Source organism: Chenopodium album, chromosome 17 (assembly GCF_948465745.1).
Source record: "Chenopodium album chromosome 17, dcCheAlbu1.1, whole genome shotgun sequence".
NCBI classification, from domain to species: domain Eukaryota; kingdom Viridiplantae; phylum Streptophyta; class Magnoliopsida; order Caryophyllales; family Amaranthaceae; genus Chenopodium; species Chenopodium album.
Genome location: NC_137850.1, coordinates 49,614,583 through 49,631,318, shown reverse-complemented (window position 1 = coordinate 49,631,318; position 16,736 = coordinate 49,614,583). Strand labels below are relative to the sequence as shown.

Sequence of the window (16,736 nt, the reverse complement as noted above, 5' to 3'; positions counted from 1 at the left end):
TTTGTAAACTGTAACTCAACTTATGAGCATTAATCATCTACCTAACATGTTAGTCATATAGCTCAATCTGAATTCTAACCTCTAACTAGTATAAAACTCAAAAAATGAAAAATGCATGAAATCAGCAAAATTTATTTAGTTACCAATGGAAGAATACACCTAATGATCTTATTGACCTACCCCACTTGAAGTTGAAACTGTTAAAATAAAAGTTAGAGAAAAAGACACTCTCAAACTCTTCTAGCTCCTCCCCACTTCCCCCCACCCCCAAGTAATTCAATCAATATTTAAAAAATTAAATAAAGTACATATAATATTATTTCCTTATCACTCATTTTTTATTTATTTTTATCAAAAAAAAAAAAACAATAGAAAAAAAAAAAAAAGTAATATTGTTATGTTATTACCAAATCCCCCAAAATTTCACCGACGATAATGCTCTACTCTGTGTAGCAGCCTTCTGCTATATCCCGACGACACTGTCTCTGCTGTCAAAGATTCTCTCTTTCTTTTTTACTTTCTCTCTCCTCCTCTTCTTCTTCATTCTTCTTTCTTCTTTCTTCTTTCTCTCTCCTCATTTTTTCTCTGAAAACCCTAATTATGTTTCTCTCTCCTCAGATCTCCCTTTCTTAACTCTCCCCCAAATCTTCATTTTCCCCCATTTTCAATTTTTTAAAATTATTAATTTAATCAAATTTCTTTCCCAAAATTAAAATTGAATAAAAATAGTTTAATGGGGTGTGCGAGCTCCAAGCTCGACGACCTCCCGGCGGTAATCCTTTGCCGGGACAGAGTAGACTTCCTTTCTCAGGCGTTACATCAACGGTACGCATTTGCTGAATCACACGTGGCGTACATCCACTCCCTTAAATCTGTCGGCGATTCTCTTCACCGCTTTTTCGATTCTTCCGCCGGAATTCCTCCGCCGTCGCCGGTTCTTGACCTCCCTCCTCAACGGAAACTCGCCGCCGACGATTTACCCCCAACTTCTGCTGCTCCTGCTATTGATTCCGGTCATCTCTCTCACTCTAATTCCGGGTCCCACCTTCACTTTCACACTGATTCTGATGATGACGACGACGATGATTCTGGGTCTGGGTCACTTCATCACCATCTCCATGATTCCCCTCCTCGAAATTCTATTTTGATTGACGAACCTTCGGAAGCTGACGTCAGCGGCGGCGGCGGCGGAGGGTATATTGCGGGTGGTGGTGGATATATTCCGGGAGGTGGAGGGTATATTCCGGGAGGTGGGTTTAACCCGTATATGTATACAAATGGAGGAGATGGGTATAATATGCAAATGAATTATATGAAGAAGCATGTAACGCCGTCTGTATCGTATGAACAGAGGCCGGTAAGTTATCAGACTGAGACAGTACAGTATGGTGATCCATCTTCTTCTTCATCTTCAAGTAATTATTATGATTATTTTGGTGGTGGAGGTGGTTATGGTAATAATTATAATAATAGTATTAATAATAATAATTATAATAATAGTAATGGTAATATTAATAGTAATAGTAATGGTTATATGAATTATGGTGGTTTTTTTGGGAATCAGGCCCCACCACAACCACCAAGAGGTGGTGGTGGATATGGTGGTTGGAATGGTGGGCCGCCGCCGCCAATGGGGCAAACAAAACAGGCCCCACCACCACCTCCGCCACCGCCGCCTGCAACGTCGGCTTGGGATTTTATGAATTTGTTTGAGAGTATTGATAATCATTATACATCTTATACTCCAAGTAGGGATTCTAGGGAGGTGAGGGAAGAAGAGGGTATTCCTGATTTGGAGGATGAGGATAATCAGCATGAGGTTGTCAAGGAAGTTCATGGGCATCAGAAATTTGTTGATGATAGTAATAATGCTGGGGGTAGTGGTAGTGGGGGTGGTGGTGGTGGGGTGGGTGAAGGGAAGGGTGATTTGAAACGAGCCGAGGTTGAGGAGGTTGTTGGGGTGAGTGAGGGTGATGGTGGTTTGTATAGAGCAAGGCCTAGCGCGTCGTCGCCTGAGAGTACCCCGGTGGAGTATGAGGTTCATATTGTGGAAAAGAAGGTGGTTGGTGAGGAGGGGAAGTCAGAACAGCAAGGTAAAGGCGGTGGAAGGCCGGGTTTTAAGAATGTTTTCGAGGTTGTCAGGGAAATTCAGGTGCAATTTGAGAGGGCTGCCACTTCTGGGGGTGAGATTGCTAAGGTGCTGGAGGTTGGTAAACTCCGGTATCAAAGAAAGAATGCAGCTTACCAAGGTTAGGAGATTGCATTTTACATCAAGTTGTTATATTTGTGAGTTATTTTTGTTTCTTAATTGCTTAAATTGTTTGGTTTTTACCAGGGGATAAGATTATTAATTCATTTTGATTGGCATTTGTGGTCTGTGAAACAGTTTCTTCAAAGATGCTGAATGTGATTACTCCATCATTACCCTCTTCATCGAAAGATGAGGCTTCTCTAGACCTTGATGAAGATGTGCAATTGCGATCGGCTAATCTTTCAGCTACCTTGCAAAAATTGTATCTTTGGGAGAAGAAACTCTTTGACGAAGTCAAGGTATATACACTTTCATTTTCACCAAATAGTTAATATTTGACCTGGTTTATGCTTATTAATACAATCATTCAAGATTTTGATGGATAATTATATGTTACTGTTGAAGGTTATTGTTGATCTGTTGTGTTTTATTTGTTGTTATGCTTAACGGTCGTTCGAGAATCAGGATCTGTTATATTCAATCTGAGGCTTTTCTATTAAAAAAATTGTTAAATTTAATTATAAGATAAATTTGATTGTAATGCAAAAGGTTGTTTGGGTAATGGTAGAGGATGTCTTTGTGTTGTGACTGTAGCTACAATTCCAATTTTGCCACGCGGTTGTTAATAAGGTATCATGAAAGGGTTAGATTGTGAAGAAAATGTAGTTGGATAATATGGGTGGGTTGAGAGTTTGATTTGGGCAAGCAATTATAATTTTGTAATGAGTTTGGCTTGCAAAGTAGACTTCCACACTTTCTAAATTAATGCTTTTTTGCTGACTGTCCCTTCCTATAGTATACTTGGTCAAGAAATGCACAAAATTTAATTTTGGCAGCACAGATTTTTTTTTTCCTGATTCAATGCATGACGGATTGTTGTGTGCAAATATATTTCCTAATAAAGCTGATGATGAATTCAATTAAATATTCTATTTTATAACATCTGCTTTCTTTGTGATTGTACCTCTTTTCTGTAGTCTTTAATGTATTTTTTACTCTATTGCTCTCCGGACTGATAAATCTATCTGGTCTAGACACCGAGGAACAGCATACAGCAGATTCAACAAGCATCTATATGCATGTATTGTTTGTAATTCTGTTTGAATGTTAATATCTGATACCATACATAGTTGTTGCTAGAGTAGAATCTCTTGGTTTCTGACCCATCGTTATGAGTCCAGCAATCTTTTGAGTGGAGATTTTCAGTTGTATGTTCTATGCTTTTATGTTTCATTCTGGATTCATATATTTTTTATGTGTTTTGGTGAGGTGGGACTGTGGGGGGGGGAGAGAGAGAGAGAGAGAGAGAGGGGGGGGGGGGTTTACTCTCCTTTTCAATTTTAGTAATTCTTTCAGTTTGCCGAATCTGCTGCTATGTTTTTTCATTGATGAGTAATTTGGTTCATCTTTGTACCCAATGGTCACTTCTTCATGTAGTCATGCTTTCTCTGTACAGGCTGAAGAAAAAATGAGGGTTTCACATGATAGAAAATTGGCAAAATTAAACCATTTGGTTGAAAAAGGTGCTGAACCCACCAAGATAGAATCAACAAGAAGCGTGGTGAGGAGTCTGTCCACAAAGATAAGAATTGCAATTCAAATTGTTGACAGGATCTCAGTAAAAATAAATAAGCTCAGAGATGAAGAGTTGTGGCCTCAGTTGAATGAGTTAATCTTAGGGTAAGTGATATTTTAAAAAGTTGTTCTTTCTGTTGTTTGTCTAATTGTCTTTGTATATACACCATTACACCGATTAAGATAGTTCACTTCGGTGGCTTTAAGACTATTATATTAGAAAGGCATTAAAGTAATATAAAATGGAAGAAAGCCACTGGTAATGTTCAACTTTCCGACTCCAGACCACTCAAAAATTATTGCATGGTCTTGCATTATAACTTTCTTGGATTTTATTATTGGTTCTCTTTTAGATTCCCTTAATCTTTCTTGGACGCTCTTTCTTTTTCTCACTTTACTCACCTTTTTCAAACTCTTCCAAGTGATTTCTTGTTATGTTCCTTTCTTTATATTGTACGATTCCTTATGATGATTCATGTTAGCCGACCCCAAATCATATTGGGACCAAGGCTTTGTTGTTGTTGCATGTTCTTGGATCGATACTCCCCCCTCTCACTCTACGGTAGTTAACTTTTGTGTGTCAACAATCTCTTCATGAGAGAATGGGGCATTGGTCCCTGGATCGTACAATAAATTCTTCAGTCCACAGTTTAATTATGTACTCATACTTCTTCACTGTGTGCTCCACTCCTATAATTATTGGATTGATTCTTGAGCTAGTCTCTAGGTTAAAGTATACGCCAGGCACAGATAATCAAATTTGGTACTGGTAGCCTGTTGGCCTTTGTATTTTAGTTGCTTTCTTCAGGATTTAGATAACATATGTACTACGGAGTATACTGATAGTAAGAGATTGCTCTTGAGGATAAATGCACTCTTGTCCTTTTTTATCGTCTCGATCTCATGGATTAGCTCATTAGCATCAATTCATACTCCATATTGGCCGTAACAAATTTTTCTTGTCAGTAATTTTATGAGAGAGATTTGTAAATGAATGACGTGAGTACTAGTTGTTTCAGTTCAACACCAGTGCACCCCCAAGGGAATATATGACTTCAATATGGACATAGAATAACTTCTAGTATGAATTTAATGATGACTGGTATAATTTTCTCTTATAGTACATTTAGATTTTAGAATGCAGGCTTAGACATCTGTAATTTGAACATAGTGTCATTGGGTAGAGATGGGTTGCCGTTGAAAAGAGTTAAGATCTTTAAAACAACTCTATCAGAGTCTTGAAGCTGAGGTAATATTTGAGCAAGTTCAGCCTTGAAGAATTCACACTTGGAATTTTTTAAAAAATGTTCCTTGTAAGTTTGTAATGAAATCTAGAGTAAGGTTTTATTTGACTGAAATATTGGTATTTGGTACCCAGTCGGGGGTTGAAGCCTCTCTTCTGAAATCTGATTGCCACATTGTGTAGCTGTTATACTTGATTCTATATGTGAGTTGTATTGTTGTTGATATCTTCCACCTTTGCTTTCTGTTCATTATCTGTGCTTCCTGTAATAGTAAGTTTACCCCATCCTTGGAAAATTTGTTCATGACATAAAAAATGTCTTGTGTGGATCATTATATCCATTTTAATTAGTTGTTTCTGCCTTTTAAATTAAATTAGAAAGGGTATGGATTTATGTGGCAATGATTTGTCTAATTTATCAGTGAAACTGGTTTTTGCTGCAGATCTTTGTTGTGTGTCAAACCTGTGACTGGCTGCTGTAGAGTGAGATTTACATTAATGGAAAATGTTTTTGGCAGAAAGCTAGAACCTTTTTTTTTTTTTTTTTTTTTTTTTTTGGAGAGAGAGAGAGAGAGAGTGGGGAGTGGGGGGTGAGGGGATCCAATTGATGATAATTTACGATTGTAGGAGGGATTCAATGAATTAGCTCCAAGCTTCTAACCTCTTTTTGGGGGTCTTATCTGTGATTTGGGTTGCTTGATGACGTACTTAATCCTTTCTCTATTTTGAAGCTTTCAACGTTATCATGTATCGATCAATTGCTGCCAAGTTTGTAATTCTTCATATTTTGCTTTCCTATGATATAATGTAGTCTGCTGGCTAACTTTTAGTTTTTTCTTATTCTTTCTTCAGCCTGAGCAGAATGTGGAAAGCCATGCTTGAATGTCATCACAGTCAGTGCGAGGTAATTGATGGGGCAAGGGGTCTAGATGCAATTGCATTTCCTAGCAATCCAACCGACACGCATCTGGAAGCTTCCTTGCAGCTTGAACATGACCTTCTAAATTGGACATACCGGTTCACAGAATGGATTGGTGCGCAAAAGGGTTATGTCAGCGCCTTGAATCGTTGGCTTCTAAAATGTATTTTGAATGAACCCGAAGAAACAGCTGATGGAGTAGCTCCTTTTTCACCTGGAAGGGCAGGGGCACCTCCTATCTTTGTTATATGCAACCAGTGGGATCAATCATTGGAAAGAATATCAGAGACATCTGAGAAAGATTTGATTGATTCAATGCGTGTCTTTGCCATGATAGTTTTACATTTCAGAGAACGGGACAAAGGTGAATTACGGCAGAGAATGACAGCAAATAGAGACATGGAGAGGAAAGTTAAAAACTTGGAGAAAGAAGATATAAAAATGCAAAAGAAGATGGTTCTAGCTTCTGGGGACTCTGATGGTCTCTCCTTATCTGGCAATGTTGTTTATCAGAGTGATACCAGCAGCAAGACCAGTTTACAGGCTGGTCTACGGCATGTATTTGAGGCCTTGGATAGGTTTACTACAGATTCCGTGAAAGTTTATGAGGAGCTCCTTCAACGCACTGAAGAGGTGTTACGAGAACATGGAAATGTTTCATAGTTAACATTGCAGTAGAATCGCGTTGATAAAAAATTCTCAATACTTGCTTGTTGAATCTGCTGTATGCTGTTCCTCGGTGTCTTGTGCAGCAACACCCTGAAATTTAAAGCAAGAGCTTTGGCTTTGGTGAGGAGTTGGATAGCCATTGCCTAAGCAGGTAAATCGTAATTACTTGAATTTTGTAATGATAGGAGCTATAGTTTAGGACTTTCTGGGTTGAGGGGACGCAAGTCTTGTCTTTGTAAGTGCCCAGAATTTAGAGATGTACCGTGTATAGAAAATCTTAGGGATCAGGTGTAAGAGTTATTTGGTTGTACAGAATCTTGGAGACTGACATTGAGGCCTATTTATTACATACACCGATAGGAAGTTCTTCTGGAACTGGTGATTGAAATTTGTTGTTGTTATTCATAATAAAGCGGTTTTGGTTCCCTTGGATCGATTATTATTATGCAGCTCGTGTTCATTTTTTGTAGCCATTGTAGTTTTACCAGCATTTGGACGATCTGCAAGAAATTGGAACTCTTTAAAGACTTCAGAAATGGGAGAAACTCGTCCTTCTGCTAGCTCCCTCTCACTTGTAAGTAGTAACTGGTCTCTTTGTGCACGTTGAAATCTGTGTAAAATTAAAGACATTTTCATCTTATGGCAGTCAACTAGTCATACACTCACGCATACCAATCATTATTAAGTGATGGTTTTGCTCAATATATTATCCCGTTTCACCTTTTTCATTAATTTGTAGGAGTAAAAAATTTCCACCCATAATTCCCTAAATTCCCATTTTCACATGCCAAACGCCCCAATAGGGAAAATGCAAAATATAACAATGAGTTAAAAAAAAATAAAAAAATAAATAAGAATCTTATGAAAACTCCCTTCTTTACTTGAGTAAAGCTTTTGGTCTATCATGTGATTAACGTTTTGTGTAATGATATGTTTTGACCAATATTAACTTTTAGTCTAGTCCTGAACTCACAATTGACTAACAACTAATGTTGCTCGAGAGCATTTGAGAATAAATATTGATGTGTGCGAGAAAGAATACTTATTTTTTAAAATTTGCAAGGAAATATTATGTAACGGTTTACATGTTAAAGTGTTTTTTTGTTTTTTTATTTTTTTATTTTTTTAATTGGAATTAAAGTTTGTTAGTGGTCTAAAATACACAATATGACTAATAAATTTGTGACTCTCCTACTTTTTCATTTTTTTTTTTTTTTTTTTTTGACAAAAGAGCTAACAAATAAAAGGAAAAAACAAACAAATACAACATCTGTCAACGGAAAGCTAAAACAAAAAGTACAACAACTGACGATGCCGGGCACAACCAGCTAACCAGTGAGCCGGAGTAACCCACAAACGAGGAACCTTTTGAACCTGACAAACCAAAAGGGATTGAACCAAAGCCCGCATCTCCTGAATGAGCCACCAAACCGAAATTTCCATTGACCCAGAAGGCTGACAAAGAGCAAGGAGGGCAGCACAATCTGTATAAATCCGGATTTTTAAGAAGCCTCTACGGATAGCAAACTCCAAACCCCAAACACAAGCTTGAAGCTCCGACTGCAACGCTGAACCTGCCATAAAAGCCCGACCTCCACCCCGTAGAACCTTAGAAGAATGAATCTCACGAACTATCCAGCCTGCACCAGCCCTGTAAGTAGAACAATCCCAGGCCCCATCTATGATCAAACAAACAGTTGGAGAGATATTAGGTAACCTTCGTAGACAATGCCACCTGTCCTGCTTATCCTCCAACCGAACCAAACAAGACGATCGCGAAGACCTCTTCCAATTTTGAGCCTGCATAGCACGAAGTAACCACTCTGACGCCAGACCAACAATAGTCCCAGGCGACCAAACAACTTTCCTAAACCTCAGATGATTACGAGAAATCCAAATCGCCCAGAGAATAGCAAATAACGAGGCAATACCCTTCCAGTCCCTCAATGATGAAAAAAAAAAGAAATTGTACACGAGAACCAAACACCAAACGAAGGAAACTGCATAAGATCCCATTGAATGCCCAACACTCCAGACAGCCAAAGACTGCGGATAACAGGACAATCTCTGAATGTATGAGACACAGATTCCACATCCACATGACAAAAAGCACAAACGGGATCAATCGGGAGACCTCGCGCATGGAGAATAGTCGCTAAAGGAAGAGCGTCGCGTAACAATTTCCAACCAAAGATTTTCCACTTAGGAAGAATTGGTAAAGCCCAAAACTTCCTCCACCTTGCTGGAGAAATTTGAGACTGACTGCTAGACAAGACCCTAGGCTCACAAAGAAGAGCATACGCAGATTTTGTTGAAAAAACACCATCCCTAGTGAATTTCCAGTAAACAAAATCATCCATCAACTGCAATGGCCGATCCAACGAAAGAATTCTAGTAGCAGAGCTAGAATCAAACAGACCATGAATGATATAAGCATCCCACGCGCAAGAACGCGGATCAAGTAAAGAAGACACTAGAGTCGGTCGAACCGACTCAGTCGGAAGATCCTTAAAATGAACCGGTCCCCCCGGAACCCAAGAATCCTCCAAAATACGAACACGAGAACCTGAACCAATCTTCCAAAACAAACCCTTCGACAACACGGAAAATCCCGACATAAGACCCCTACAACCCCAAGAAGGACGAGAAACCGAGAACGAATCCAAAGAACGAAGAGCCGGATATTTTGCAAACAGAAGCCGTGAAACCAACAACTGAGGGCACTGAATAAGCCGCCAACTCTGCTTAGCCAACAGGGAAGAATTAAACGGGTTAATGCTGCGAATTCCCAATCCTCCTAAACCCTTCGGAAGATGGAGCAACGACGAAGAACGAAGAGCTACTCCTCGATTAGAAGAAGAGGACTTCCACCAAAACCTGGCTAACAGATTATCCATTCTAGAACATATAGAATCAGGAATTTTGAAAACAGACAAAATGTGATTAAAGGAGGCAATGAGCACTGAGTTAATAATAACAAGCTTCGCCGCCGGCGAAAGCTGCAGAGCTGCAAAGACCTGTAAGCGTTTGGCCACCTTGTCTAAGAGGAACCCAAACTCAGAGCATTTACTACGGCCCAAATCAACAGGAAGCCCCAAATAAGAACCCAATCTAGATTCAGACCGCATTTTCAAACAACCAGACAGATAAGCTCGATAGTCCTCAGGAGTATTGGGACTAAACTTGACAAACGACTTCTGCAAATTAAGCATTTGACCTGAAATATCACAGAATGCAGAAAGCACATTCAACACCTGTTCACACGCTGGAGGAGAGACCTGGAAAAATAGTAAGGAATCATCGGCAAAGAATAAATGTGAAATGGCTGGAGCCCCCCTCGCTATTTTAATACCCTGAAAAAGGCCTTCGGATTCCGCCTTGCGAAGCATTGCTGAAAGAACCTCCATGCACAAAACAAACAGGTATGGAGATAGAGGATCTCCCTGACGCAGACCACGGTGAGGACGAAAACCCTCTGTGGGAGAACCATTAACTAGCACCTGATAAGAGACCGTAGAAACACATTGCATAATAAGATGAATCCAGTAGGGAGGAAATCCAAAAACCTGAAGTACTCGACTTAGAAAGTCCCATTCAACTCTGTCATAAGCTTTGTTCATGTCTAGCTTCAAGGCCGCGTAAAAACGTTTCCTAGCTTTGGAAGCATTTATAAAAGAAAGGATCTCATGCACCATCAGGCAATTATCAGACATCAACCTACCAGGCACAAAGGCATTCTGAAAGTCTGAAACTATGTCTGGTAGAATCCAACGCAGACGACGAGCAAGACATTTAGCTATGCATTTATAAATGACATTACAGAGACCTATCGGTCTAAATTGAGAAACAAACTCAGGGTGATCTACTTTAGGAAGCAAAACTAAGAACGTCCGATTCCAGTCTTTAAGTAAATAGCCATGAGCAAAAAAGAACTGAACAACATTCACCACATGATCACCCACCTCAGTCCAATAGGTCTTGAAAAAGGCTGAAGTAAAACCATCAGGACCTGGAGATTTACCATCAGCAATACTAAACATCGCCTGCCTAATATCATCAGCAGAAAAGGGAGCTAGTAAGGACTGACGATGTCTGTCAGACAAAGAAGGGAGGTGAAGAGAATCCCAAGGGAACTGAGAAACTGAAATTCGATCTGAATTTGTACTATACAGTGACCTGTAAAAATCCAGAACCACGAAACGAATGTCCCCAGCACTTGAAACCCAATAGCCATCGTTATCCTTAAGACCATGAATAGTGTTCTTCCGACGTCGAGCCTGAACTGCAGAAAAAAGCAACCGAGTATGCTCGTCACCAAACGCATCCCACTTCACTTTTGCTCGTTGTCTCCAATAAAGATACGCTGCCTGAGCCTCTTCAATCTTCTCCCTCCTAAAAGTGCTAAATAAACAACGACTATTCCGAGAATCAAGATTAAAAGAAGCATTAGTAACATCCGCAACCAGAGCTTTCCAATCAATGCCCCACACCTTTTTATGCGAAACACACCAAGCAAGCAGACGATGACGAAGAACACATAGCCTTTTTGATAAAGAAAACATCAGAGACCCCGGGATAAGCTCGGCAAAAATAGTCCGAACCATAGTAGCAACTTCCTCAGAGTGTAGGCACCAGTTTTCAATTCTATAAGGCCTTTTATAACTACCAGAAGGCACAGAGTCACACAAAATAATAGCCGCATGATCAGAAAACAAAATGGGCTGGTGATAAACTGAGGTAGCCGGCCAATCCTGAAGCCAATGGGAAGTAGCCAGTGCTTTATCTAATCTCTCAAAAGTGGGGTCCATAACTGTTCTCCCATTAGTCCAAGTAAAAGATGGTCCTGAAAACGGAATATCAAGTAACCCTTTGTCCATTTTCCATTGTATAAAATCATGACGGCCAAGAATATCCAGATTACCTCCCACCTTATCCGATAAATATTCAACCTGGTTAAAATCGCCAACTATCACTACATTCGGATAAGAATCTAAAATATCAGATATTTCCGACCACACAGTCATACGATCAGAAACCTGAGGCGCTCCATACTGAAAAAGGACATGTTTTATTACCGAATTCTCCACAACTCGACAAAATATTACATGCGGAGAAACTAAAAGATGTTCAACCATAACTGGGGCAAACCATAACACACATAGCCCACCACTAAGACCTACCGAATCAACACCCACAAAACCTGAACCTGACAGGGAAGATAACTTATGAATAACAGAATGTACAGACACCATGGTTTCAGCTAAGAATACAATATCAATAGCATAAGAGCGGACTAAGGATGCAATATAAGGAACTTTAGGGGAGTCCGCCTGACCCAAACCCCTACAGTTCCAAGCCACAAGCTTCATCTATCACCTGGTGGCTTTAAACGGGCGGCCACCGAGCCCTCAGAGAAAGAGTCAGAATGAGACATCTGAATGGGAGAGAAGATACCAATTCCTTTACGTTTCTTAACAGAGAGACATGAGAAACACCTAGCAGTAGCAACCTGTGCTCCATTCTCCTCAGAGCATAGTATTATGAACTCAGCAGAACCCGAGGGCGGTCTCTTCTTATGACAAACTGAATTCATCCTTTCTAATGATGAAGTGCTTTTAGGCCCCTTTCGCAATGAACCTGACGAAGAGACATAGAAATTTGGTCTCTTACGAGGGTTTAACCTCGAGGGTCGAGGAGATTGAGCAGATTGGGTAGTAGTATTGGAAGGTGATGGTGGATAGGTGTCAGGGCAATGTTCGTTGTTTACTGAAGCGTGTAAAGGTTCTATCTCAGGTTGGGATGGTGTTTGGCACAATTCATTTGGAACAAGGTTTATGTGGGTTGCTTCTGATTTCTTCTTTTTCAAAGGTGAAGAAAAATGAGTAGTAAACTCACGGGGTCTTTTGTTGGGTTGAAAGTTCTGGGGTTGGGGTCGGTCGGAGTTTTTGAAAAAGCTCTTTAGATTCACTGCGGTAGTTCTAAATTTCTCTATTCTCTTTAGGCCTATATTCACATTTGAGAGATTATGGGGAAGTAAAGTATCAAATTTAACCGGCCCATTCTTGTCAACTAACAAAGGAGCCGAGCTATAATGATTCATAGGACATGTATTCTGCTTATGGCCAACTCTATTACAATTAGAGCACAAAATAAACACATTCTCATATTTGAAATTAATCCATTTAAACTCAGATTGTCCAATGTCCAAGTAAAATCCAGATAATAACGGTTCCATAACATGAATGTGGAGTTTTACTCTAACCAAGCATCTAATTGATCCTGGAAGCGGGTCATCAACACACAAAATTAACATCTTGCTCTACTTTTTCATTTGTTATAGCAGATTAACATCTTTCTGTCTTCTAAAAATTAACATCATATGTTTTTGTATGAAACAATGTCATTGTATGTTTCATATTTTTGATCCATATTTCAAAAAGACAAATGGTAATAATTAATCTAATATTTAAATAACATAAAGAAAATTAGATTATATGGACATGTGAATGATGTGATAATGATAAGATTAGAGAACAAATTGTCCATAAAATAAAGAGCTAAACGACTGAACTTTCATAATCAAGAGGTTATTTCTCACCCAAAGACAAATGGAAGACGCAAGAAAGCCGAAATAATGCCGAAATACGCAAATCCTTTTCATGGTTTCATACTTCGGCCCAATGTTTCAAGATGGTGCACCTTGTATGGAAAATCCCAATAAACAAGGTATCTTTTTATGTCCAATAATTGAGGGGAATAGAGCCTAACACAGTCCTATTCAAGATTTCAAATCCAAGCACCATCTAAGGCAGTTTGATATCCTAATCCTAATACTAATTGGATGATCAACTAGTTTAGTTCGTTAAAGTTTCAAGGGGTATTATTCAAAATCTGATATCGAATCCTATTGTCTACATAATTTATTCTTAAGGCTCTCTTTACGCACGCAACTCCCCTCAACCCCCCCCCCCCCCAAAATAATAATAATAATAATAATAATAATAATAATAATAATGATAAAAACCTAGTATTCACTTTAGTTGCACAAAGCATTGATTTTTTACCATCCCTCATATTAAGTACGAAGTATTAACCTATGAATACTACAATCACATACGAAATAATGAAGTATAACACATACTTTCTCCATTATTATACAACGTTGCAATATTTCTTTTGGTTTTCGCTACTTCAATGTATAAATTCAAGTATTGAAATTGTTAAAATCTATACTTATATATTAAAAAGTGTTCCTAAAAACGTTTATGTGCCACGTCACTACTCAATATCCCATAGTATCGTGCCACATCACCACTCAATAATTCATGACAATGTTAATTAAAAACGCATATAAAGAGGTTTGAACTTCTAACCTCATGGAATTACACCACATGTCTTACAATCTTAACTACCAATAATTTATGCTCAACTTTTCCACATAAATGTATTTAAATTTAGAATACAAAATTGCATCTAAACTCAAAAACAAAGAGACACATATTATTCTTTATATTCTCTTCAATATTTAACTTTACATTCCAAATTATTAATACTTTAAACACTTTATTATTAAAAAAAAAATTACTTAAAGTAACATCCCGGGGCAACGCCCGGGTGACATACTAGTTGTTGATTAAAACTTGATATTTTGAAATATACATTGAGCCCGTTGAAAAAAAAAAAAGTATCGAGAGTAATTTAGTAACATTACACATGATAGTGTTAGTTATTTGTATATTGATTGATGATAAAATATAATTTAAGTAAGTAGCATAAATGCATAATGAAGTTAAAAACGTTATGGCATCCATCCCATCACCGGGCAACGATTATCATTATCCCATTGAAAAAATTAAATAAATGGGTGATCATTAAATCTTTATTACCCATTAAGGTGTGGTGTATAAGAAATATGATTTAACATCTCATGTTCCTACCAAAGAAATAATAATTAGCTTAGCTGAAAGAAAAAAGTGGGTTGACAAACAAAAATCCATCGTCTTAAATCTTAATTATTACATCTTTCATTAGTAAAAAAGATAGAATTTGGAGTAATTCACTATTAAGATGGTCCAAAGCATTAATTCTTAAACAATATTGTACAAAATGGTGGTCCATTAGCCATCTCATATAATCGAGAATGTCAATTTTTGCTTTGTTGTTGTGTTGGAAGACTAATAACCTATTCTCAAATCAACAACTTCTTAGTATTGAAAAGCACATCCAAATTAAGGATGAGTTTAAACATTGGGTATATATACAAGTATTTTGCTGACATTAATAACAAGGAGTAAGTAATCGAAAACGACTTACGAGTTATGATGTAATATAATATACGCTCAATTTTTCATGTTAATAAACTGTAACGACGTCATCTGTCTCAATTTACCATGAATAAATACGAGTAGTATTATATATAAGCGCACTCGCCACTTAGTACGTTTAATTTTAATGAATCTTAATTATCGAACTAATGACTCCTAATCATATCTAACGAATGACATGCTTCGCTTTCAAGGCAACAATCATTCACTAACATTTGTCAGTTACTCTGTAATGTTTAAATTTAGCATTTGAAATAATTCTGTATGAATACTCCCTTGAAAAGGGTACTTCAAATCTTTTTAACTCAATCAATCTCAAGTTGCACTCATTTGACATAAGAGGATATCTCTTTAAAAATTACTTGTCATGCTTTACTTTCACTTTTTACCATCATTGATTATTGTCACTTTTGCCTTTTGTTCTACTCAAATTAACTTCTTGTCTAACTATTAGTCTATTAAAGGGGGATTATTCCAGCTAAATCTTCTTCAAAAAGGCAATCATATATTAATATTGTATGTGTAGTAGGGGAAGGAAAAATATCCGATGTTTTTAATAAAAAAAAAACCCTTATAACTTTATTAGTTTAGTAAGTCATGTTTTAAACAAATGACAATAAATAAAGTTACTATTTCTACATGAATATTATTGACCAAATTAAGAATTATTTATAGTGGTTAAAATTGTCCCAACAATTAAAAGACACTATTTACACGAATAAGAAAAACAACAAGATCAAGATAACGAATAATCAAGATATATAGGTTAATAGTGATTTTTTTTATTTAATTAAGCCAATAAAAAATCTATGAATGGAGAATATGTTCTTGCTCTTTATTTTGAGTGTAAGAATGTAACATACACAAAGCAAATAATAATGTACAAGTATACCCTAGCTAGATTAGCTTAGCTATAGCTACAAAAACTAGAGAATCCAATGATGATCACAGAAGATTATTATTAACAGGTTAAAACCATATTAGCTGTCCACTTTCATTTGCTAATACATGATTTAATTATGCACAACAATATTATTAAAGGTAACCTCATTCATTAAATTAATAACCAATCTTTAATTATAAAATCATTTGACTTAATTGCTTTGGATCACCCACTTTTAAGGAGGGGCTTGTATATTGATCGAGGATTCGAGGTACCCCTATTTTCATGGTTGTATAAATTGTGACACGTATTTATATGTTGTGATACCTTCGAATACAACGTTTTTATTGTACCGACTAGCCTTTAATTTGTTCTTCACCCTCATATATATTCTATACTCATGACTCATGTGGCTAAAAAGCTATGTTTGCTATAAACTTTTTGAAGAAGAAATAAACTGTTAACCCCACCCAAGTTTTAGTTTATTGATGGAAATAAATGATAATAATAGTCTTTTCTTTTAATTACAATGTCCTGTATATGTTGGTATTGTTACTAGTATTGAACCCGAACTTGAAAGTTGAAACTTCCGTTTCTTATACTTCATTTTTTTTCTTTCTAGATTTATTAGTGTAACTTTAAAATGTATCGCATTTGATGAAATTTTGATCTGTTTTCATGAACACAGTCGACTAAGAAATTACAAAGTGAAGAATAACAATAAATTAATAATAATAATAATATGATGATGATGATATGACAAACAAATAAGATGATTAGATGAAGAAAAGTAAGAAGTGAATAAGTGAGTATGAAAACATAGCGCAATAAGGATGAAGACACGATACGAATAAATGAACAACCTTGACCTG

General features: G+C 37.3%; 1 protein-coding gene across 1 annotated transcript; it reads left to right on the top strand.

Moving 5' to 3' along the window:
• The first annotated feature begins 484 nt into the window (after positions 1–484).
• On the top strand, positions 485–7,102 carry LOC145590082 (uncharacterized). The gene is made up of 4 exons (XM_081646820.1): positions 485–2,249; positions 2,387–2,550; positions 3,708–3,931; positions 5,922–7,102. Exons 1-4 carry the CDS (start codon positions 734–736, stop codon positions 6,649–6,651), a joined length of 2,634 nt encoding a protein of 877 aa, XP_081502946.1. The 5' UTR covers positions 485–733; the 3' UTR covers positions 6,652–7,102.
• The last annotated feature ends 9,634 nt before the right edge of the window (positions 7,103–16,736 follow it).

Coding starts and splice junctions, on each gene's coding strand:
- LOC145590082 (XM_081646820.1), top strand. CDS start 734: ATGGGGTGTGCGAGCTCCAAGCTCGACGACCTCCCGGCGGTAATCCTT. Junction 2,250..2,386: donor AAAGAATGCAGCTTACCAAG/GTTAGGAGATTG, acceptor TCTGTGAAACAG/TTTCTTCAAAGATGCTGAAT. Junction 2,551..3,707: donor AACTCTTTGACGAAGTCAAG/GTATATACACTT, acceptor TTCTCTGTACAG/GCTGAAGAAAAAATGAGGGT.